At 41.1% G+C, this 23326-nt stretch overlaps 1 protein-coding gene across 1 annotated transcript; it reads right to left on the bottom strand.

Moving 5' to 3' along the window:
- Positions 1–1800: 1800 nt before the first annotated feature.
- LOC117259065 (synaptic vesicle membrane protein VAT-1 homolog) lies at positions 1801–22271 on the bottom strand. The gene is made up of 6 exons (XM_033630265.2): positions 21674–22271; positions 9371–9578; positions 5026–5196; positions 4816–4905; positions 4268–4506; positions 1801–2830 (listed from the first exon to the last, which is right to left on the bottom strand). The coding sequence occupies exons 1-6, from the start codon at positions 22064–22066 to the stop codon at positions 2642–2644; spliced, it is 1290 nt and encodes a 429-aa protein (XP_033486156.1). The 5' UTR covers positions 22067–22271; the 3' UTR covers positions 1801–2641.
- Positions 22272–23326: the final 1055 nt, after the last annotated feature.

Here is a 23326-nt window from a genome sequence, read left to right as displayed (position 1 = left end):
ATCCTTCCACCAGATTAAAAAACACACATTATGTCATGCTCTCCCTCTCTTTATGTCTCATCTTGTCATATGGATCACTGTAAAGTTATCATGTTGATCTGTTCTGTGCAACATCTATTGCACGTCTGTCCATCCTGGAAGAGGGATCCCTCCTCAGTTGCTCTTCCTGAGGTTTCTACCATTTTTTTCCCCACGCTTAAGGGGTTTTTTTGGGGGGAGTTTTTCCTTATCCGCTGTGAGGTTCCAAGGACAGAAGGATGCCGTATGCTGTAAAGCCTTCTGAGGCAAATTGTGATTTGTAATACTGGACTTTATAAATAAAATTGAAATATTTTTATTCAAATATGCGCATTCTTTTACCTTGTTATTGGTCTGCAAACAGATCATGGCTCTGTCCAGCAGAGGCTCAGACGGACAGAGCCATGATCTGTTTGCAGACCAATAACAAGGTAAAAAAATGCGCATATTTTCATAAAAAATGTCAGTAAGCATCACATGATGTGTGTTTTTAATCTGGTCAAAGGATTTTCAGTCAAAGTTAAAACAACAACAATATGATGGGTTAAAGGGATAGTGCACCCAAAAATGAAAATTCAGCCATTATCTACTCAGCTCAGGTGAAGTTTTAGAGTCCTCACATCCCTTGCGGAGATCCAAGGGGAGAGTGGGTAGCCGCACAACTCCACCTAATGCAGGCTGGGCGCCCCAGATAAAAACGTCCAAAAAACACATCATTGAAACCACAAAATATCTCCATACTGCTCGTCCGTAGTGATCCAAGTGTCCTGAAGCCCCGACATATAAAGTTGTTTGGAAAAACATAATTTGAACTCTGTTTTTAGCCTCATTGTAGCCTGCAGCTCTAACTGCCTCTCTGTATACTGCACTCACGTGTCCACGCAGACATGAAAGCGGTGCCCATGTCTCACGGTCTCGCGCAAGTGCACACACATGAGCGCGGTCCACAGAGAGGCAGTTAGAGCTACAGGCTACAGAGATATTTTGTGGTTTCAATTATGTGTTTTTTGGACGTTTTAATCTGGGGTGCCCAGCCTGCATTAGGTGCAGTTGTGCTGCTACCCACTCTCCCTTGGATCTCCGCAAGGGATGTGAGGACTCTAAAACTTCACCTGAGCCTCCATCGGCATATGGGTGAGTAGATAATGGCTGAATTTTCATTTTTGGGTGCACTATCCTTTAAAGTGTGATTTGCAGTGCCTGTCCCATTGACGCCAATACAACTGACACCACAGTCTGGCTCCTCGAACACTGACACTGTCGCTGTGACTGTTGCTTCTTTTACAACACATTCTCACTCCGACCTTGTCACATATTGATGTTTGGTCATATCTCCAGATATGACGTGAAAGGTACCCTGGGTGTGTTGGCTTTTGATGTTCTGGGATGCCGTGTCAAGTTCTGCCTGTTACATGCATTGTCTTCTTTCAAAATACACTTCCATTTTCACAGGAAATTTAACGTTTACATATAGTCTCTTTCAAAATAAACGCACTACATCAGTACAACAGCGCAAATTGAGGCCTTTTTTTTCCTCCAACAACTAGCATACGTGGTTGGGTTTAGGCAACAAAAGCACGCGGTTGGGATTAGGATCTTACGGGACGCGAACACCGCTCTCCTGGATGAAAGTTGATGTTCTCCAAGAGCCATTAAACTATAACGGCAACCGGCAGCGTATCATGCCGACGTTAAAGGACAGCTTCTTTCGTCAGTGTCTGATGCCACAAGTCACTGCCCAAGTGCCAGATTACGACGACTTTGGAGTGAAACCAGGTTGTCTTTTATATTTTCCTTGCTTTAAATCTAATTGTTCTCCAACTGTTTTCATCATTCTGAAACCAGAACAAAACGAATGTTGAGGAGGACTAATTTTCTCTGCTGCCGCCTAAAAAGAGGCAAAAATTGTCTGTTGTTGCTGTTTTTAACACGTTTTTTTTACATAACATAGATCAGGGAGGAATTTGGTATTTTTGAAAACTTTAAAGATTTGGGGCTTTTGAGAAAACATTCAGGGCTGGAGCTCCAGCAGCAGCACCCTGCTCTGCCTCTGCTTGCCAGTAATCATTTTATGGAAATGCCTCATTTTTAGTCGACCTTTGCAGCACAATTAAGCATGTCACCGACTCAATACTTTCATAGTTCTCAATTTGAGCTGTTGCTTTATACTTCTTTACTCATTTAAGATTTTTTTTTAATGAAAAATCAAAGCTTCAGAGTCTGGCTTTTTATTCTTTTTTTTTTTTTTTACTCATGAGTCTTTGTATAGGACCATTTTTTTCGACCAAGTTTCATAGATACTGGCCCTGGTTTGTTGCTGTTGCTGAGCTGTTGTCATGGGGACCTAAAATTTAACATCCATCTGTAATCAGATTACATTATTCCTCACGTAATGTCACAGAATACACTCAATTTTTATTTAAAAACACAAGTATTCCCAACACAGACACTACACTATAGACATATTGCACGACAAAATCTCCATAAACATTTGAAAATACTGACAAAGTCAAACATTTCATGTCATCTTGCTTTTCTTCTTCTTCCTTTTTTTTTTGACAAGTGAACAATAGGGAACTCATTCAGGAAGTGCTTGAAAATATCATTCAAATAAACATCTTACTCAATCCTCGGCTTTTACTTCATCTGTGGTTTCTTCCTTCTGCTCGCTGATGGCAGCTTCAGTTTTTTCCACATTTTCTACCGGCTCAGGGTCGGACTTTGGCTTCTCTTCCTCTTTCTTCACTTCAGGAAGAAGGATGACTTTCCCAATGTTTTGGCGTTCGTGCATGCGCTTCATGGCATCAGTCACCTGGGAGTAGACAGAGCAGCAGAACGGATGTGAACAATAGGTTATTTTTTCCTCTTACTCTGGGGTTCAATTGTACACATGTAATTTGTGCTTTAGGAAAAATGTATTATTAAATTTTAGGTAATGCATTTTTTTACTGTAATTTACTGTAAATGTATTTATTTATTTAAAAAAAAGATAAAATAAAATAATAAAATAATCAAAAAAAAAAAAGATAAAATAAATAAAAAAATGTTATCCCTTGGATTTAATGTATCAATAAATAAATCAAATCCACCAAAAACACCCCTGAATAAAACCAAAAAGAAAATCTCCTATAGAAAATATTAATGGAGCCAGTTTCGCGGTGGAAATGAGTAGAAAGATTAATGACAACAATGGCTACAGTATCAACGCTATAGATCTCCACCATACATAATCTGTACTTCCTATTATTTCCTGCCTCGGCTATTGTCCGTTTCCTGCTTGCAAACACAAAGCCAGGATCGTCTCGCATCACTCTCCTGTCTATCCTTGAAGGCAGCCAGAGAAACTCGAAACGCAGAGACATCCCTGTAAGTAGTGAATGCCACGGCAACAATTTAGACCGTCACCTAGCAACGGCCCTTAAGTACAGACTCATCTGATGGGGGGACGGAGGTTTGCCGCACATGAGTGATGGAAAAGAGGAAAACACCAGAAGGCTGTGACGCAGGAGAAGCTTCAGTGGGGCTCCTCGTGTGTGATGTACATTCATCTCATGTCTCTGAATAATCTGAGCCGAGAAAACATCAAGTACTTCTTTTTTTATTTAAACCTATAAAGTGTTCGACATGTTGGGAAATATGCTTATTTGCTTTCTCTTTCTTTTCTCTTCTAAGAAGGGAAGATGCCAGTCTTATGTCTATAGGATAAATATGAAGCTACAGCAGGCAGCCAGTTAGCTTAGCTCAGCATAAAGACCGGAAGCAGCTTGCCTGGTTGTGTCCAAGGTACACAGAAAGTTAGCCTCTACAGTTCATTAATTAAAGGTAGGGTACATTATTTTTGTTTTCTTTTAAGGTTACCATATTATTCTGTAGCTTCCCGGTGGTGTTCCTTATGTATTACAATTTGAACATTCACATTCTGGTCAAAGTTTGTCGGTTTTAGCGTCAGAATGCTAAATTACCACCCATGACGGAAGTTTCTGCATGATGATATCGCTACATATAAACCCCTTAGCCTGCCAAAAGTGCCTGACGTTGCTTTAAAATGATGACTCCAAAGCACAGATGTCTCATTTTGTTAGAAGCCAGGTGCCCTGACTCCTCTCTCCTCGTGTCTCTTCCTTGCCTCCTCTGCTTGCATACAGAACTTAGATGTAAGGGAAGGAGGTGAGGAAAGGAATCAATGGAGTACAATCTGTGAAACAAGAAAAGCCTCCAGATTTCATACCTAAAGCGTGATCAAACTAACCTCCTCAAAGTGAAAGCACGAGTCGATGCGAGGCTTGATCTTTCCCTGCCCGTAGAGCTCCAGCAGCTCGAACATCGTCCTGCTGATGAGCTGCTCGTCGCTGATGTAGCCCAGGTGGAAGCCGCAGACGGCCTTGTTGGACTGCATCAGTTTCAGTGTGGTGAGGGAGAGCTGGTTGTACCAGGTCTTCGCCACGGCCAACAGGTTCTTCTTCTGGCCCGTCACAGAATTGGCCGCGCCTAGAATGAGGCACGACAAAACGGGATACATTAAAAACCACACACTTGGAAACTCACACAAAACAATCTAGACTGATAAACAGCTCTTCAAGTAAGAAGAAAAATATGATTTGATTTGGGGGTGAGCCGTCCTTTCAAGAGACTTTTCACCTGCGTTAGCTTCCATTTAATTCTATTCATTTTTAAATGATACAAACAGCATCCTTACAATTACTTAAAAAATAAGTTAAAACATAGATTAAATACAAATACACTGAGTGAGGCGCAAGTAATCCTTTGAAATATGTTATTCTGTTAAAAAAATCTTACCAAAGACTACAAGAGTGCCCAAAGGTTTCAACAAACTAAAGCCTTTCTGAGTGTCTGAACCTCCGAGTGGGTCGAGGACGATGTCCACTCCTGCGGAAACAAAAGACACAAAAATATTGTTAACATTAAATATATAAATATGAACCTTCCAGGGCAGGTAAGGTTTTGAACACTACAATGTGCAGTATGAGCAGTTGTGTGTTTTCTCACCCTTTGGGCTGACTTTGCGGATTTCCTCCACGTAGTCTTTGGTGCGGTAGTCGATGGGGTGGGTGACGCCACCCTGGGCGATGGTCTCATGTTTGGAGGCTGACGCTGTGCCAAAGACGGTCACATCTGGCACAGTCTGACACAGCTGGGTGACAGCGATACCAACACCACCTACAGATATGCAGACATTGTCCGTACAGTGGCTGTGAGTGCTTTTTCACTCATAATACCTTCAGCAGGGATGTGGTGTTCAGTTCGGGCATTTGAAACTCATGCTGTGGAGCCGAACATTGTTCAAAAACCACAGAAGTTTATTTTAAATTCTGGAAGAGACCTGGAACTTTCAAAAGACATGAATCATGTGCAGCTGATTTGGGGAAAATTTCAATGTCACGATGAACAAAACAGTCATAAAAACATGGGTATGGGATTTTAAGGGGTTTAAATGTCATACGTGTGAGGCAGATTTACCTTTAGCAGTGGTGGGATTTAGGTCAGATTCATTTCTAACAACTCCAGTAGCAACAGTGGCATTAATGATGCAATTTTAGGGTAGTTGAAACCCCCGGAAGATCGAGGAACTGTGATAGTAAATGTTGCTTTCCAGTCTCTTGTTCCGTTAAACAGCGAAAGGTTTTTCACAACGACGGCTTCCTGGGTGTGCAGGCTCACCAGTAATCCCTCCTGCCCTCTCCTTCACCCTCGCCTCGTGTGGTCTGATTCATACAGGTCAGCTGACAGCCACCCACACACTCAACACTGAAACGCAGCCTCTGAGAGCCCCCCTGTCTCTGATGCAGAAGCAGAGCACTGGACCGTGATGCTGGATGCTGACATTAACTGACCCGTACACTTGGACTCAAGAGTGGTTGACAAACACTGAGCTCTGTGAGTTACTGCTGCTTTAACATCTTTTAAACACACAATAAATAGTGTCAAACAAACAACAGTTTGAGATGGCGAAAATGGCATGAGGAGTTGTGACTCATTAAAAAGGCGACGGAGTCATGTGAGGTTATATGCAAAGCTCTAGTATATCGAATACATAGCAAAATGTTCCCATAAAGATGCTGCAGATATTGATTAAAAGAAGGTGATGACGAACAATCGTTCTTCTACCCGCCACCATCTGACGTGAATTTTAAAGGTGCAATCAGAGATTCTTATCCATGATTCTTTTAATCAGATTCAGCGATTGAGGAGATCCTCATGGTCTGTTTTGTGGGTGCACACCCTGGCTCTATAAATGGGAAACAAATAAAGTGGCTGGGAACGAGCTACACAACATTCTTCCAGCCAAACAGCACAAGGGGGCGTTGGCGCTCATGCACATGACAGGGGAAAGGCGGTGGATGTATAAAGAGAAAGGCAGAGGGAGCAGGGGGGACAATAAGCCACATTTTGCCACATGCTAACGTGTCAAGGAAGGAGAGATGGCCGAAAAACAGCAAAAGGGGAGACAACCTCCTCCTCTTCCTCTGCTCTCTACTCTCCCTCTTCCACGTCCTCACCCACGAGGAACAGAGCTACACCATGAAACATAAATAACATAGGAGATATTACCTTGCCAACATTCTTTCCCTTGCAATTACATGTACAATGTTACAAAAATACCTTTCACACATGCAACCCTGAACCTATCTAGACACTACCTGGAGGAGCTGTATGTGAGAACACAAATGTCTGAATCAGTTGGATCGGACATTAAACGGACTTCACCCTGCCAGCTCCCGAGTGCAAAGTCCGTGTAATGTCTGATTGAGCCGATGTGTGAATACAGCAGGTCATTGTCTGGAGAATTCACACAAGCAAGCGGGCGTGTTGATGTTTCTGTCATGAGACTGGCATGAAACCGAAACAATACAAACATCTAAGAGTGAAGAGTAAGGGTTGTTTACACGCAGACGGCAACAAAAATGTCTAGAGGGACGATGAGATTGGGTACTTCCGTAGGTAAGGGCTGTCGCCGAAATCTTCAGACAAACTGAAAGAGACTCGGCTGTTCGTGACCACATTACGAGCTGGCAATATCTTCCAGAAGAACTAGATATGCCACCTTAGCACCTGCTTGGAGGTGTGTAAGAATATTTGGTTGGTCTGGATTCCCAATATCAACATTAGTAACATTTTATGGCACCAAAACTTGGTGGCTGTGCCCATCATTACCAGCAGATTTAATAAAAACAATGGAGACCAAAATTGTTGTAAAGCTGAAAACACACTGGAAGGCGCACATCAAGAGCTGCCCCTAGCACACACTGGATGTGTCGCACTGCAGCTCGTCAACAGACAAAGTTATCACCACTTTCACTGAAAGATCTGCACTTTCTCCACCTATGTATTAGCTTACAACCATGTGTCGAGATCCTCTAATTAAATCTCACCCGAACTGCCGATCTCCAGAGCTATGAGTCACCAGGCAATATCTTGTAGTCTACTGTCTTTATAATGAAAGGACTGTGGGTCGTTAAGCTCGGGATATTTCTCTACCTCAATGAGTCTCTCCTCATCCATTCTTTGCCACACACAAAACACAGCAACAGCTACAGAGCTCTCTTTATACATCAATGGTGAGGAGAGGAGTCGAGCTGCCATAGGAGCAGAGAAAAGGAGCTGCTGTGGGAGCTGGTATGTACAAGCAGAGAGCGAGTGGGAGAAAAATGCATGTAATTCCAGGGGGCGGCGAGGCTGGAAATAGGACAGTGGTGTGGGGTGCTGCAGGGCAGTGCGTCCAGGAGCGCCAATATACATCTAGCCGCCACTGTTGTGGGGTTGTACTTTGAAAATAATAAGGGGATATTTTTTGGCCTTAAGCTAGGACTGGAACACTCAGTTTTTATGGTGAAATACTCCTGACAATATTTGATGAGCTTGAAAGGGTATCAAATAAGTGCAGGCATTAGTAAATTAACGGTTTTAAATGTTGTCTAAAGCCTTTTTTTTATGAATGTGGTTTGTTTCGCAGTGTACGAAAAAATTGATGTAAGAAAACATTGATGAACGTTCGATTTGTGTGATATAAAATAGATAAAAGACGGATAAAAACTATACACACAACAGATTTACTGTACAAAAACTCACTGTAAAAGTATGTTTTGAGGAGTGTTATCAACGAAGACGAAGAGTTTGCTAACCTAAGATACAGTACACGTTCGAGAATTTGAGGGGGTGGAGCTTCTGAAGGAGCACTGACAGGTGGGGTGTATTGGTTTGGTGTTGAGTGTTTTCCAGACTCGCAGACTCTACCTTTAAACGCGGAGAAATGATGCTTATCTGATATAACTAGTGACTACAAAGCAGGCTTTTAATTTGAAATACGTATCTCTAATTTATCTGTGCACACAACTTCGGACATACACTGTCAAAATTCCCCAAACTGCCATAATTAAACCACAGAAGTGCACACTAGGTTTCTTGAAGATGTTTTATTCATTGCCAGTTTCATGACTGTCACACCCTCAAGTCAGAATGATCAGAGGGTGTGTCTCTACTGCTACGGTTAAAATATTACTTCACATAATATAGAACACAATATATATAAAGTGCAGGACAATATAGGACAGGTAATGTATGAGCAATCAGGAATGTATTCAGATTGTTAGCTTAAATTAGAATGTGGCCAACCTGGAGCCACTGTGTGTGTGTGTTTTTTATGTGCTGAAATTTTAACAACAGCAGCAGTTGATGAAACAATCCCACTACAAGGTTCATTTAGTAGCTGATCTGGAGCTTTCAATCATATCACATGACAGCTGTCATTTATAGTAGAGGTCCACCTTTATTGTTTTTTTTTTCCATCCTACTGTGATTGAAAGAATACTACTACGACACATTAGTCATTTAAACACACAATTCTCTGCAGGAAATGAAACGTTTTTGCTTGTTTCAGTGTTGGAGCCCAATTTTTCAAATGTCAGGTGTTACCAAAGCAACCGTGCCTGATAATGATCCTGTTTTCCATTTTATGAATAAGCTCTTATGAGACAATAACACACACACACACTGTCTTCCCCCCTTGACCCACGGTCCCTCGGCTGATCATTTTCAGCACAGAAATGTGGCTGCATTCAGAGAAGTGATTAGTGACCTGGAGTGAACGAGGTGTGTGACTCTTCACAGGTTTCCGCGGAGACTGGGGGGACGTTTGTTTGAAATCATGGGGGATAGACTGTCTAACCATGTAACACAATGGAGACCACTGATTAGGTTTGAGTTGTAAATCAATCCTGTCTAAAATCACATTTTTGGTTACTCTATCATCTATAATGTTTTTGCTGTTTTTACTGTCTTTTTCAATTCGACACTCCCCGCGTTATGTGTTCACTGTCGTCAGCGTGTGTCTTACCTGCTGCCATGTGGACAAGCACACTCTTGCCCGGCCTCAGGTTGGCCATCTCAAACAGCATCATGTGGGCAGTTATGTAGTTAACGGGGAGAGCAGCACCTTCCTCAAAGCTCATCTGCTCCGGCATGGGGAAGGTATGTTTGGCGGACACAACAACCACTTCCTGCCACATGCCGCTGCGGGTTAATACGATGACTCGATCCCCCACCTGAAAGAGGGCAGAGGAGGAGAAGGTGATGATGATGGTAATGGTGAGTGTCCTGATTGTGTGAGTGAGACTCATGTGTGAACATGAGGAGTAATTGCCTCATCCATGTGCTCAATTTCTCGTGTCACCACCACTTTGCTTGTGTCTACGGTGCCGTCAAATGGCAAACTGAGGTCAAGCAGGCAGGAAATCATCTGATGTGTCTTTGTCATTGAACGACACAAGGGCAAGTTATTACACCACTGCTTCGCTCTGTCAACATGCACATTCATCCTCACAAAGCAATGACTTTGAGAGTCACCTTGTGGTATGTGGCAAGTAACTGAACTCAAATTCTTTGAAAAGTTTAATGGGTTCATTAAGACCAGATCTGAACAACTGAAATTAAGGCTGCGACTAATAATTTTTTTTTTTATTATCGATGAGTATTTTCTTTTCTTTTTTTTACACTTTCTTTATCAAATATTCACAAAATATAAACGATACACAACTCTACATCAATAAACCAAATAAAAATACATTAAAAAATAAAATAGAAATAAATAAAGAAAAATACATAAAGACAAATCAAAAAATATGAAAAAATAAATATGTTTCTCCTTTGTCACTTTCGTCTAACTCCACCCTACCTTACAATCTACACAGCTAATATTTTCTTGAATGATTTATTGTTTGGCCTATAAAGTACAATGACTGTAAAGATGGATGGCATGACAGCTCCAACAAAGTGAAGCCAAAACATCTCTATCGCCCCCTTGTGACTAGCTGCAGTACTGGTCATTAACCCCACCAGCTCCATGTTAGCGGATGGGACATGAGCCAAAAAAACGATCAAAGTACAAGTCAAAAAATATTTTCCCAGAGATAGTTTCTGTCATTTTAGGTAGTTCTTATCACACTGATGAATGTTCAGTTCATTGTTCATTTTTCTGAAAGGTTGCCTTGGCGGCTACGAGCGAGCTCTCACTCGACCTAGGTGGTGCAAAGTGCAGAGCGGCCAAGACTAACATTAGCTAAGCAATGGCCATCATGTTTTCTCAGCTATGCCATCCCGGTTGCCAGCCATAAATGCCAAATGAATGGCACTACTAGCTAGCTCTCACCCGACCTGTGTGGTGCAAAGTGCAGAGTGGCCAAAGCTAACGTTATCTAACCATTGAAGACTGGAGATCGGCCATGGGTACTTGGTTTCCGCATATTAACACAGCTAGCTGGCTGTTTGTCAGCAAAGCCAAAATAGAATAAAATAAAAGGTCAGACATTTATGACACAAAACATTTAAATTTCACCACCTCTAAATGAATAGTGCTTTGAAATACGATGCTGTAGCCAACTGAGTGCTGGACTAAAAGGAGAGGCCTCTTATATTTCATGTCATTGTGTATATTTTTTCCAAAAAAAAATTAACCAGTCACTTACCGTTTAATGGGTGTCAGCCTATTGGAAGCAACGTTAACTGGCATCCCTATTTTATGCTATAAAAACAGATTGTGATGTCATGATTGATAGCTGTGCGTGTCAATTTGTGTGCTGGCAATCAACAGCGCTGCTGGTGATTGGGTCAGGCAAGTGTATGGAGGGAACCCAATACTGCAGCTCCACTCTTCAAATGCTACTGCATAGACTCTGGCTCCAAATGACATCACAAGTGCAAGATGGCAGCGCCAATGTCTTGGATATTTTGGCTTCATTTCTGTACACTAGTGAGAGGTGGAGACGTGTCGTCTATCTTTATGTACAGTCTCTAATAAAATAGTGAAAATTGTGCCCAAGGTGGCGTCGTCAAATTGTGTGATCTGACCAATATTTTAGAATATATATGATTTATTGTCATATTTGACACACGAAAGCAGAAAATCATCCCATTTAAGAAGCAAAAGTTTTGTAGTTTTGCTTTAAAAATGACAAAAACTATTATTGAAAAAATGCTAATTAATTTTCCTTTAATTGACTGATTGTTCCAGTTCAGTTGAGTTTACATATGTTTTAAACAGGATAACACCAAACCTGCTACATATACCTGAGCTATTTGTATTCAAATGACTTCAGATAAGGGGGCTTATGGGAAATGTAGTTCCTGTTCTGTGTGCTGCTCTTTTCCACAAGGACATGCTATTATAAAAGCATCACTGGGGTTGCGAAAGTTGCCAAAAAAGTGAAGGCTCAGGAAAGAAGTCTGATTGTGAACGTTGCACTGCTTCCTGTAAAAACAGCCTCAAGAGCGCTGAGCAACACCCACTTCCCGCTGCACACAAACGCATCACAATAGACAGATCACACACACACACACACACAAATATTTACACACATATGCACAGACAAAAACAGACATTCACACATAAACACATTTTGCATATGTCTGTTGCAGTGAGATAAGTCCAACAGCTCCATTTTTTAGGCTTTGACTTCCACCTCAGATGACTCAGATGCTCCTTTGTGGGGTTGATTAAGTTTCTCAACCTCTGGTCTTATGAAACAGTTTTTAACAGCCGCTGGATGACCTCAAAAATGCATGGTAGTCATTTTAAAAAGGGCTGAGCTCAGTTCCTGGAACGCTGACATGGACTGAGGTAACTCAAGTGATGTTTGAAGTAGGACAATGAAGTTTGAGTGGAAACCTACTGTTTATTTTAATCAGTCACAGCAAAGTCAGTAAGACTGTACAGTTTTCCTGCTGTTGATATCAATGCATGGAAATATAAACACATTTTGAGACATGTCACTTCTAAGGACACTGTGGTAGTTGCTTGGCTCTGTGACAGCAGCGCAACAATAATACAACTTGGAAACATTAGGGGGGAAATGTTGACAAGTTGTCTGTTTCCACTTTCACCATACAGAGGGACATTGGTGGAAGACTTACTCAGATTTTTACTCAAGTTAAATACCAATACCACAATGTAAAAAAACTGTTAGTCAAAGGTCTCTATTCGGAATCCTACTTAAGTAAAAGTAAGGTAACGTATCATCAGCAAAATGTACCTAAGTACTTGTTCAGAAGAAAAACGTCCACTGTAACTGATTGATCGTTATAGATTACATCACTAGACTGCAAATATTGATGCAAGTTCAAGGGTTCCTCATAGGGGTTCAGGCCCATCAAAGGGTCACAAGGGGTCATGAGATCATTAATGTGGTTGGACTGAAGAACAGTTTTGCTGCACAATTGTCTGTTTTCTTTTCTTATTTCTTATCTTTTGGACTTTTCTCGAATCTTAACGCCCCATAACCTCCAAAGCATTTTTTCCAGCTGAAACCGCCAGGCGCTCCTCAGGAAACACCCAGCTGGGAGCGCCTGAGAGCGCTTTGGAGGCGCAGTGTTTTTATCAGCTGAGACGCCTTGGTTGTGTCTGGTTGCTAAGATATGGAATGTCTGTGAAAGCATGAATGTCAGCGCAAGGTAAAGTACTTGCTCTGGATGAAGGGAAGGCTGAAGCACGTAGGGAGAGAGGTCGCAATATGTCACAATATATTCTATCACAATACCCAGCATATCCTGACATATTTCAAATCGCAATAACATTGTATTGTGACTCAAATATCGTGATAATATATAGCGTGGATCCTCTGGTGATTCCCACACCTCAAATATATACACACAGTATATTAACCCATTTCAATGTCTCCTCCATTGTTGCTGTTGTTCAGCAGTTCTATCTGTAAGATGTGCTGGTTGGTCTTTGTGGTATTTGTCGCTCCTCCACTGTGATTGGGTAAACAGGTGGGTAAAAAGTGACAGTGACGAGCTCAGTGTTACTCAAGGTTAATCTGGTCATCTTGGCACTCAGCGTAGCTTCAATACGCAGCACTCCCATCACAAAGAATTGAAAAAATATGCTGGCCTCAGGAAAAAAAACGCTTTGGTGGACACGTCCCTGACTGACAATTTTACTTCTTTGTGCCTCAAATTGTTGGTTAAATGTAACCATTTGAGAACCACGTGTCTTTCATAGACATCTGAAAGTTGACTGGGGCCCCAACAATCTCTGAACTCATCAGCTATCAGTTTTACGATGATATAACCACTGGGGACAACACCCAATATTTCGGGGGTTCCACTGTAGCCAATGAATATCTGGGCGAAGACTTCCTCTTCTGTGTGCTGCTCATTGTTTACAGTTAGATTAACAATCTGATACAGGTCCTGACAACGTTTCAGCTAATCTCTATCAACAGATATTTACAAATGAATGCAGATAAGATCAGGCGTTGTCCAAAATTGCATCTGGGCCAATGTGTTCCGCCTCTTTCGCTCACACGTTTAGCTGCAGGCAACCAAAGCCCACTCAAAAGCCCTCAGTTAATATTTTTGTGTCTTATTTACTATATGTATTTTTAGTCTGAGATTGTCTGCTGCTTGTTTATTTGTTTCTTGTGTGTAAACACCAAGGACCATGCTGAAAATAAGTATTTTACTTTAGCATGTCATCCTTAGGATTACTGTCTTATCGTCTTCCAGAAATAAATCAAATCAAATCAAATCAAATCAAATACTACTCAGGCCATGTTTACACAAAAACGATCCACTGAAAACAGAATCGTTTCTCATTTTCGTTTTGAAAAACGTTCCGCGTTTAGACGACGTTTTGATAACAATCACCGTGCACACGGATCCGCTGCAGTATACATGCCAGGCCAGTAGTTGTGTGTGTGACGCTTACGCTTCCTTCTACAGAGCACTGATGTATAAACAAACAAAATGGCAACCACGCGAACGTTTGTCTGGACGGACGACGAGGTGTAGTTGCTACAGTAAATCTACGCTATGATGGGGAAGCGTTGATAAATTCAATAGGGTGTCCGCCATTGTTGTCGTGATGGTTGACTATCTTGCGCATGCCTAGTGACTGGAACCTTGTCTCATTGCCTACAGACTCTGCATACAAATGTAAATATTTGTTTATAGATATCAGACATTTTTTGTTGGGGTACACAAGCCAAAAAAGCTGGTTTAATCTTTAACAATGCATATTTATATGATAAATGTTTTAGGTAAAATCTCCATCTGCTAAGTCAAAAGTAGCTACAGCTGCCATATAAAAGGAGCAAGTAGAAGATGGAAATACTCCAAGAAAAACATAAAGAACAAGTACCTCAGTAAATCTACTTAGTTACTTTCCAACACTGCAGATTGATTATTTAAAACAGGCCTATATTAATTCTAAAACATTAAAGACATCTGCTTTAAATTGGCCAGATAGCGTGCACTGCCCTGAGCTGAATACTGAACACACTGTGGCACATCCTCTGATCACACAACATTAAGTTGATTAAAGAGTTTATCCGCAGAAAGAGAGACGATGACTTTCTTTAACACAGAAATCCCTGCTCCAGACTTCCAAATATTAATCAAGTCATGAGGCATAATCATCGACCATCAATTCATTTTATCCAGAGACATCTGTGACGATGTAGTGCTGGATCTGGTGTCAGGAAGCTGTAATGGGATCCTACATCACACATCTGCTCTGACTGCTTTCCAAGCGTCTCATGAAGCAGCCACACCCTCCCGTCCTCATATGGAGAAGCCTTGCTGCTCGAGCCCGGCTACAACAGGATCAGCCTCTCTCTGTAAACACTTTGGCTTCCCTTAATGTGATTGTCTGCTGCTCTGCGCGCCAATGTGTCACACTGCAGTCCCACCCAGAGTCTCACACCAACCGAACCCACCATCTTGACTCTGAACCTAGACGTGTCCACTTTCCATTTTCCTCCCAGTGCTCATACATTTTAAACCTAACCAAGTTGGGATCCTTAATATCCCACCACTTCCTGAACTGCTGCATCTGGTGTTTTGTGGTGTCTGGTGTTTTTCTGCTTCCTTTCAAAAAAGTTTTTTTTCTTGGAGACACACCAGTCACTCTATAGGATTCCTGCTCTTTAAAACAGAGAGGATGGAGGGAGGAATGAGGGGAGTGGGAGTGTAATAAATGGAGGAGGAAGAGGAGGGAAATTCCATACTGACACAGAGGGATATGGAGGAGCTGTGTTAATATAAAACACACTTCAAACTCAACAATAGCCTATAAAACTTAGTAACAGTCTAGAAAAGACGTGTCCGACTGAAAGAAGAGTGACCTCAGTGTATCTTATTTATCTTCATATTGACAGGAGAGCAGTAAAACATTCTATCTGAAAGAAGTCAACAACTGACTGAAGCAAAATTGGGTGGTGGTGCATGAATGGATGCACCAATCTCGAAACTCATTGATTATTGGTTTGACGACCATAAGTCTTTGGGGGCAACGGCCAATGTAGATATCCCCGCAAAGATTTCCTCTTCAGTGCACCGGTCACTCTGGCTAATCTCCATGGAAGCATAGAGAGACCTGGATACAGCGTTGAAGGTGGGACCCTGTTGATTCCTTTGACGGTTGCTCACTGTTGTATGAAGCCAAAAAGTTTGACTTCCCAGGTGTAAAATTACCCAGATCATCCACATTATGGGACACACAGAGCAGGTGCACCAGAGACCTTTGCTGGCCAAGGGGCTAACTTCTAGTTTAGCCCTCCGCTAACTTCAATGGGGATAAAATTACTCAGTGTTGCGGATCTTTAGGGCTGTACCCGACTCAGAATTATGCCAGTCGAATCAGATTATGTTTTTTTCCATATAAAGTTTTAAAGTTTAAACAGGGTTCAGTGTGACAGCAGCATTCAGGCGATATTGTAAACAAGCTAACTGCGCTACTGACCGGTCGAAAATGTGCTACAACATTTTTTGACGACACTAGATATCAAACAAAAGCCAGAAACTGTCGTATTAAGTTGCTGCGAGCTGCAAATTCACTTCCAAGCAGAAGAAAGAAGATAATGTTGTCTTGGAACCTTACAGTGTAAAACCTCTCTTCCTTTGTGCAGCTGCCTGTTTGTATGCAAAGAGTAGCGTGAAAGTTGAGAGTGCTCACTCCGCAGCAAAATATGGGAACCCAAACATCCCCAGAAGTACACTGCATAACACACTGACGAGACTGCCCGACTTGAAGCAATCTCAGTTGCCTGAAGGGTCTCCGACTGATGATTCGAATCATCGACTTTCGGGGGCATCCTTACGGATCTTCCAGACTTTCACAATGTTACCAGTAAGGTTGAGTACGGTTCACATCTGAACCAGTATCAGTGCCGGTTCCAGTACCAGTAATTTGGTACCTCCAACCAATAGTAACTTTTTTTCAGTACTTTACTTTGTCTGTATTAGCACAAATCACATTTTCGAGCTAATCTTCTGTCTTTATCTGTCTGCTTGTGAGTGCGTGTGCCCGTCTAGCAGTGATACTTGGCTGTTACTAAATTAATATGGAAAAGAAAATAGACCAGATGTTGAAACAATCATGACAATCATAGCTTTGGCTTGCTGGGAAGCCACTGGAGAGGCTGCAGAACTCCATGACTGATTTTCCAGTTTTGGGGTGCTTCACAGCTTTTCTGCCTCTTGTCTAAACCTGGTGTTCTCACACAGATGTGGTCTCAGGTACCGACATTCGGCACCAATGAATTTAATGTAAATCGGTACTTGGTAGTACTGAGATAATTTGGTCGAAACCCTTAAAAGTACAGAGTTCGATAGTTTAGTTATCAGTCCGAATGGATCAAATCGTGGCAGTGATACGAGTCATTTTGTATCAAGAATCTTCTTATTTACAGATATCTTTTTCACAATGTAAGTCTATTGGAAAAGTCTTTGTTGGCCCAATGGCATCACGTGACGAACCCGAAAGTTATAGTTCTATGATTTGGCCACGTGCTGTTCCAGAGGGCTTGCTCATCTCTATGAACAGATATCTGAATATAAATGCTTATTATTTTGTTTCAAATAAGCTGATATGAAGCTAAATTTTTGTCACACATTGGCCAATGGGTTTTGAGATCGCATTTCGGCCAATGTGTTTCGCCTCTCCATACGTACTATTCACCTGCCATTAAAATGGGATTTCTAGTCCAAAGGGGCAGACTTGAAACAGAAACCAGAACACTTCTGATACCAAAGTCTTGGACCACTGCCTACAGATTCTGCACACGTATCAGATATCTGTTTATAGATTAGGATGCACAAAGCCCAAGATTGTGCCTGTCATGTATTAACAGAGCTAAGCAACTGATTTTGTGGGACACTATAAACTCAACGATCTTCGCAAAATGGAAGTCCTTTAACAAGACTTACAGCTGCACTGACGGTACTTCAAAAAATACGGTCAATACGTCATTTACAGCAGCTACCATTGGATCTGGAGGAGGAGGCACAACTTGGGAAACTAGATTATAGTTTTTTATCATGCAACAGACAATATTTTTCATCTTGATGGTTAGAAGAGTCTTTGAGGACACTCTGATGTTAATACACGACACAAACTGGAGCTAGGATGCACAATGATTAACTGTGCAAAGCTCCCTGAATGTTCCACTCCTCTTGCAAACATTAACCAGGACAGTATATCACAGTTTAACATATTCAGATCCTAAACCAAAATCTTCTCCAGTTTATGGAAGGATGATGTATTTTTTGGAAGAAAATGAGAGGACAAAAATCATCGGAGTTCCTCTGAGAGTTCTGCATGGGAGTCATCTGTTACTGAGATTTACACACACAACAAATGACGCAGCTCTGATGAACCCAATGACACAGCTGAAAAGTCCTGTTGCTCATCCAAATATGAGTGTTTTGCATCTTCCATATGTATGAGTGTACGCATAAGAGACTCTGCTGCTTTGATTTATTGTACCAGTGTGAGCAAATAAATCTGAGCCTCTAAGTGAAGACTGCAGAGTTTTTGCAAAAGCTATGACATGAAGTCACGGAGGCTGCTTGCAATGAGTCACTCTGGTTTCATCCTCTATATGTTGTTGTACAAATAAACCCAGACACCTCTTGTTGCTTTGATATCAACTCTGCAGTATCTCAAGAAAATGTGCTTTAACCACAGAGAATCAGGTGCTTGTATGCTGCACACAGAGCAGCCTGCAGCTGACTGGATTAAAAGGACACATATAAATATTCTGTACCCTTTTATCAGACACTTGATAAATTAAAACTCCATAAAAGTCGACCTTTGGAAAGCTTTTATCAAGGGGAAGGTAAATGTACTCTAGTGCCGGGAAGAAGAATGTAAACACACTTCAAGGTCACGCTGTAAATCAGACACTGGAACTATTCATAATGCCACAATGTTACATTTTGCTGCAAGAAAGCCTCTTTCCACCCTGCTTTTTAAAATGGAGACCACATCACATTAATGGATCAGACTGATGAGGATGGGTTCTGCTTTTTCACTCTGCTTACACAATGAAGATGCTTTAAAGGTCCAGTGTGCAGGAAATTGGGGGGATATGTTTGCAGAAATGGAATATAATATAATAAGTATGTTTTCCTTAGTCTATAAGCACCCTTAAATAAAAGATTGTTGTGTTTTCATTACTTTGGAATGAGCCATTTCTACATAGCGGGTCCTCATCCATGGAGATCTTCATGTTACACCGCCATGTTTCTACAGTAGCCCAGAACAGACAAACCAAACACTGTCTCTAGAAAAGGCCATTCAGATTCTCAAGTCAGCCATAATTGTAAGAAGCTCTCCACAATGAGAAGCATTGGAAAAACACTGATTTTGTACGTTTACTGGTTTGAACCAACTGGTCTGTTTGTTTTGGAGAGGACAAGACCTCTGCAGATAATTCAGCTCCTGGTAAAAACCTCCTGAACATCTGGATCTTTGCTTGCTTTGATCCGAATCAGGGACTAATTTTGTTACAGAGTTGCATAATTGCCTAGAGTTGGTTCGTGTTCTCATGGCAGCATTTACAAGCGGACCAGATCAAATGCCTTGTGTAAGAAAGCTGCTCTTGATTGGTCAGAATTTCCATGCGGGGAAAACGTTGAAGAAGAGTACACTTGCAAGATAAATGTGACACTTTATAATGTCACAATGGAGGGACAACTACACAGGTTGATTTTAGTGCTGGTCATCGTGGACTATATTGCCGTCATTGTTCATTTTAGTCAAACCATACAGTTTGAAAACGAGGCGCGGCTCCAACTAGAAAACAATGTTTTGATGCATTGGATGTGCTGAATGTGCACATTAAGGCAGTACAGGAGGAGGTGCACATTAATAATCCTCCAGGACTGTACCAAGCTCATGTTTAACCCAAACAATGTGTCATGTGACTGCAGTTGGTTCAGATCCAGGTCGGAACACGTTCTCACCACAAACAAACCGCACCAGAGTTCGTTTGGAACCGGACCGAGACCACCTCTTCAAGAAGGTCTCAGTTTTGGCGATTGCTGTGTTCACACCTGCCCAAACGAACTGCACTTAGGGGGCAAACAAACTTGAGCTCGATTGAACACACATTAGCTGGTGCTGGGCTAGCGTTGAGCCAAACAGTGTAGGAGAGACACTGATTTTTAACGTGAAATTGCTTTATTCAGTGTTTTTATTGGTTTAAATCAGGTGTGTTTGTTCTGGAGAGGAAGAGATCTCTGAGGATACTTCAGCTCCTGATAAAAACCTCCTCAAAAATGAACAAATGGGAGAAATTTCAGCCTGTTGCAATTGGCAATCCTCACCACTAGATGGCACTAAATCCCACACACTGCTACTTTAAGGCTGTTTGTACCAATAGATGGCATCATTAGATATAGAGATGAAACAGTTGATTAAATGTTTGGTCAATAGACAGAGAATTATCAGGAACTATTCTGATAATCAATCAGATGGCAAAAAATGGCATTTATTGGTTCCAGCCTCTAAATCATGAGATTTAACTGCTTGTCAGTGTTTCATCATTATTTGGACTGTTGGCCTGACAAAACAATTTGAGTTTAGGTTATTGTGACAGCTGTTTATACACTATTGTCAGACTAGTGATGAAGAGAATGATTAATAATTAATTGCTATGATTAATCAGTAGCAAAAATATTGAATAATTCTGGCCATTTTTTGGGGATCTGAAAAGCATATAATCTAAACTACTGCTGGGCAATATGAAGAAAATTGAATATCACAATATATTTTATCAAATACCTCAATATCAATGTTGCGATAATATTGTAGGCACTTTCACAAAATACTTACACAGCAAGATGTTTGATTTATAATCATCAGTAATGTGGATATAATGAGTCAGTGGATAGAGGCAAGTAATAAATCAGCTGGAACAGTCTGTCAGTTCAGACAGCCACATCATTTCACTGTAATGCAGCTTTAAAACCAGGAAGACCACACTTACAAGATGGTATCTACTGTAGTTGCGCAGCTATTGATAACACTTGCCCAGCCCTATTTTTTTCACGGTGACACTAGTAAGAAGAGGAACTTATTCATAGACAGAATACTCAATGAAGTGATGGGCGTGGTTTCTGCCATCTAAAGGCCAACAGTTTGCAGGTTTTCTTGATTCCTGTGGGCCAGAACTGGCCAGCCAAAGGGTCCAATCTGGCCCACTAGATGACTAGACTAAGAAGTGCCAGTTTGCAGGAGCAAGTTAAACAATGCCGACTTCATGTAAAATCTGATTCAGAGGCTCTCTGATATATCAATGAACACTTACTGTGACCATGTTTAAAGATACTGAACACTGTGCAAAATATTGTCAATCAGCAGCTTCAGTTCAAAAGAGTCTGTAACAGGAGATGAGTGGATGATTGCACATGTAATGACAGTCAGATGTAGACTGACTCATCTGTTTTGTAAAAGGATGAAGGTCTACAGACTGTATTTGCAGTTCTTTACACACAACAAGGGGAAATATTGGAGCTGATGGTACTTAAAGGTTATTGTGCAATGGTTTTATTGGTCCATCCCATATGAGGTCAAATTGGGCTGTATGTGGCCCTGGACTAAAATGAGTCTGACACCCCTGGTCTACAACTTTCACCAAAGAAATTGGAAAACTAAAGTGGAAAAATCTGACTTAGTGGTACTTCAGTGTCACTGGGAACCAGCAGGATGTAGATTACCAGTCCAGAAACACTCCAGTAAACTCTGATTTAAACCCAAACTACACCCTGAGCAGCTCCTCGGCACATGACTGGGTATGTCCGTGGGTTCAGTGGCATGCTGTGGGTGTGAGCGCACTCTCAGCAGGCCTCCACTCACCTTCCTGTCCTTCACATCCTCCCCGACTGCCTCGATGACCCCGGAGCCCTCCATTCCCATTGTGACGGGCGGGGCGGGCAGCGGCTCGTACAGCCCCTGTTTGCCCATCAGCTCGGCGAAGTTGAGCCCGCACGCCTTGACGCGCACCAGGACCTCTCCTGCCGCCAGCTGCGGCTGCTTCTGCGTCTTCACCTGCAGCTTGACTTTATCATAACCCCCGAACCCGGTCAGCACCAGAGCCCGGTAAGAGAGGGGCTTCTCCCCGGCTGCTGCAGGGCTGCTCCCGGGCTCCTGCGGCGGAGGGTCGTCGGGTTTCTGCTCCTGCTGCTCCTGCTGCTCCTGCTGCTGTTGCTCAGGTTGTTCCTGCTGAGTTGGAGCTTCTTCACCAGACATGATGACAATCACTTGTTAGGAGCGTCCTGCAGGGTTCAGTCCAGATCAGTAGTTCAGCCTGTTTGGGCGTTTCTTTAGAAAATTAAAGACTCAAAGAAAAATGAAACAGTTTGACTTAGTGTAAATATTTCTGCTGTAAACTGACATGAAACACTCCCTCACTACAGATACACGTATCGTTTGTAAAATGAGATTATTGCTGCGTGATTTCCTGTGTGTGTGCGCTCCGCTCAACAAGTGACCGACGTCAAGACGGCACGTGTAAAACAGTATTCCCGGTTATGATTTTCACAATAAAAGACTTCCTGTGACTCAGGCAATTCGGTATGTCAAAAATAGTATTTTGTTTATTTTCACGGGTAAGAAAATACAAACAACGTAATCATATTTTATGGTAATAATACACAAAATGATTTTAAATCAAAATGAATTATAAGAAGGATTGTGTTTTGACATAAAAGCTAAAATAAAACAAACTTTATTTCAAATTGTATTTTGTATTACCTAAAAACCAATTAAAAAAACTTGCAACAAAAAAATCAATCAATAAATAAATTGTATTTGAACTTGTATTTTGTATTAGCTAGAAAAAACTATTGAAAAACAAACTTTGAACAAAAGAAAAAATAAGATGTATTTCAAAATGTATTTTGTATCACCAAAAACTCTTGAAAAAAAAAACTTTAAACAAAAAATAAAATTGAATTTATTTCAATTTGTACTAGCTACCTAAAAAGTATTAAAAAAAAACTTTGTACAAAAAACAAAATAAAATGTACTTCAAATTGCTTTTTGTATTACAAATAAAAAACGCTTAAAAAAAACATTTAATTTATTTTTTATTTTCATTTCAACTTGTAGGCTACTTTATACTACCTAAAAAAGCATTTAAACAAAACATAAAATCTTGGTGAGACATCTCACCAATTTAAAAAAAAAAAACAAGAGTAAAATAAGATTTACTTTATGAAAATGTGCTAGCAATGCCATGAGGTCACTCTAAACCAAAGCTATTTGCTTTTGAATGTTAATAATAATATATAATTATTATTTATATATATTTATTATAATAATAAAAATAGTAATAATGATAATAATTAGATTTAGGCTACATATTTATTTTTACATGTATCATGTTAAATTGGACAATTGTCTCCCGTTCCTCACATGCGTGTATCTATAAATCCACAAATCCACTATTGTTTTACACTTTCTATTGTTTTTGGCACCGATTAAAGCAAAAATAATAGTAGTGATGAA

The sequence above is a fragment of the Epinephelus lanceolatus genome, chromosome 21, assembly GCF_041903045.1.
Source record: "Epinephelus lanceolatus isolate andai-2023 chromosome 21, ASM4190304v1, whole genome shotgun sequence".
In the NCBI taxonomy this organism is placed as follows: domain Eukaryota; kingdom Metazoa; phylum Chordata; class Actinopteri; order Perciformes; family Serranidae; genus Epinephelus; species Epinephelus lanceolatus.
This window is presented reverse-complemented; position numbering and strand designations above follow the sequence as displayed.